The sequence below is a fragment of the Sinocyclocheilus anshuiensis genome, unplaced genomic scaffold, assembly GCF_001515605.1.
Source record: "Sinocyclocheilus anshuiensis isolate Anshui unplaced genomic scaffold, SAMN03320099.WGS_v1.1 scaffold348, whole genome shotgun sequence".
In the NCBI taxonomy this organism is placed as follows: Eukaryota; Metazoa; Chordata; class Actinopteri; order Cypriniformes; family Cyprinidae; genus Sinocyclocheilus; species Sinocyclocheilus anshuiensis.
The window spans coordinates 1,005-2,935 of NW_015555762.1; the positions used below are offsets into that span (position 1 = coordinate 1,005).

The window sequence follows — 1,931 nt, forward strand, 5'->3', positions numbered from 1 at the left end:
ATAAGATTATAAAGTAATCTGCTATCATTAATTAGCAAATATCATTGCACCACATTGTATTATTTACAGTATACACACTATTCTAGGATTTTGTGTTGAGCAATATTATTTTAATATTTTTTGCAAAAATAATATTATAATCTGATTATTGAGTAACTAACAGCTATTTTTCTGCTTTTTGAATCACTCTAAACAGTGCTGTTAATCCCAAATCATTTTGAAATAAAGCTGAAATAAAGTAAAAGATAACTATTAGATGAATATATATATATATTTTGAATCACAGTGCTGTTAATCCCAAATCATTTTGAAATAAAGCTGAAATAAAGTAAAAGATAACTATTAACTATTAAACTTAAACTAAATGAAAATAAAATTACTGGAAATAAATTAAACCCAAGTAGTATTTTTTTTTCTCTTTTTTTTAATCAAAAACTAATACAAATCACACAAAAGTACATAACAAAATTACTAAAAATTAAACTAAAATGAACATGAAAACAGAAAATAAAAACCAAAATAGCATATGAATAACACTAAAGTAACTGATCAAAAGTAAGATTTTCCTAAAAAATATTCTATTTTGAATTACACCCATTTAAAAAGTTTTCATTACACATTTCTATCTGCATTATATATGATAATAATATACATTGTTCATTTTTTATTTGATTCGTTTTGTAAACAATTTGAGTGAAAATTTCACTAAAAACTGTGAGACCAGGACTAGTTGTTACACTTTCTCTGGTGTATATTTTTCAGTGCAGGTTTATTTGTGAAAGCCACAAACCTAAAACTTGAATAGACACAAACCATAAATTCTTGACTGCAAAAAAGAAGCAAGATTAATAACTAGAAAAAAGATACTGTTTGTTGAATACACATTACTTTTTGTGACTCTATATGGGGTCAGTTGTCTCTACAATAGACCTGTCATTAAACAGCTTTTTATACTTTTCAGCTAAATTTGAAGTTTCTGAATGACAACAAGGTGGACCATAAATCTTCTTTTGACATTAATTGTGTGGCACGTATGGTATACTTTACCTCCAGACACTGTTATTTTACATTGTTTCAGAAATAAACCATCATCACACTCCATGTTTCTTTCAACATTTACAAATCAATAAAAAAATCTCAAAAATATTTAGCTTGTGCACCCTGTCAATGTATGTGGAATCCATTCTAGACTGTGTACATAATGTATCTTCAGTCAACAACCCAAGGATTGTTCAGATAATCCCAATAACTCATCGCAGTTTTTCCCTGAGGTTTGCCCCCATCTCAGACCTGCTTTAAATTTTTTCAATCACCTTTTCAAGTAAGAATATTAATCTTTCTCTGTTTTTTTCGTGAGGACAGTCCAGCCCATTGCATCCTAAACTGCTTTTCACGTGATTAGTGATATGCGCCGACCTTCTGTCTCTTTCAAGGGCCGCTCTGTCCCTAGCCAAAACTTCTCTGTCTTTCTGCAGTCGGGCTCTGTCCTGTTCCAAAGACGCCTTGTCTCTGTTAACCGCAGCTTTGTCCTTCTCTACCTGGGCTCTGTCCCGCTGAAGCGCTGCTCTTTCCCGATCGGCAAGGGCCCTTTCCCGCTCTAGAAGGGCTTGTTCTCTGTCCAGGCCTCCAAGCTCCTTTTCTAGAAGCTGTCTTTCTCTTCGAAGTTTGGTTCTCATGATGTCCAGCGAGTGACTTTCTGTCGTCTGCTTGCCTTTTTGTCTTCCCCGCTTAACCAGATGCGGACTGGAGGCCGGGGGCACGTTCACCAAAGTTCCTTCCTCTTCCAGGAATTCCAATATTTCCCCTCCGACTTTAATCTGGCGTAGCCGCTTACTTGGATGAGGTGCATTATCATTGTCAGCTTCTGATGTGATCACTTGCTGGCTGATCTTTTCATCAAACTCTTCACCCAGAGCATCGTCCATGAGATT

At 34.5% G+C, this 1,931-nt stretch overlaps 1 protein-coding gene across 1 annotated transcript; it reads right to left on the reverse strand.

Moving 5' to 3' along the window:
* Positions 1-755: 755 nt before the first annotated feature.
* On the reverse strand, positions 756-1,931 carry LOC107673988 (rootletin-like; the record flags this gene model as incomplete). The annotated part of the gene is made up of 1 exon (XM_016467840.1): positions 756-1,931. A coding segment is annotated over one exon (636 nt), but the record flags the coding sequence as incomplete, so codon positions are not given.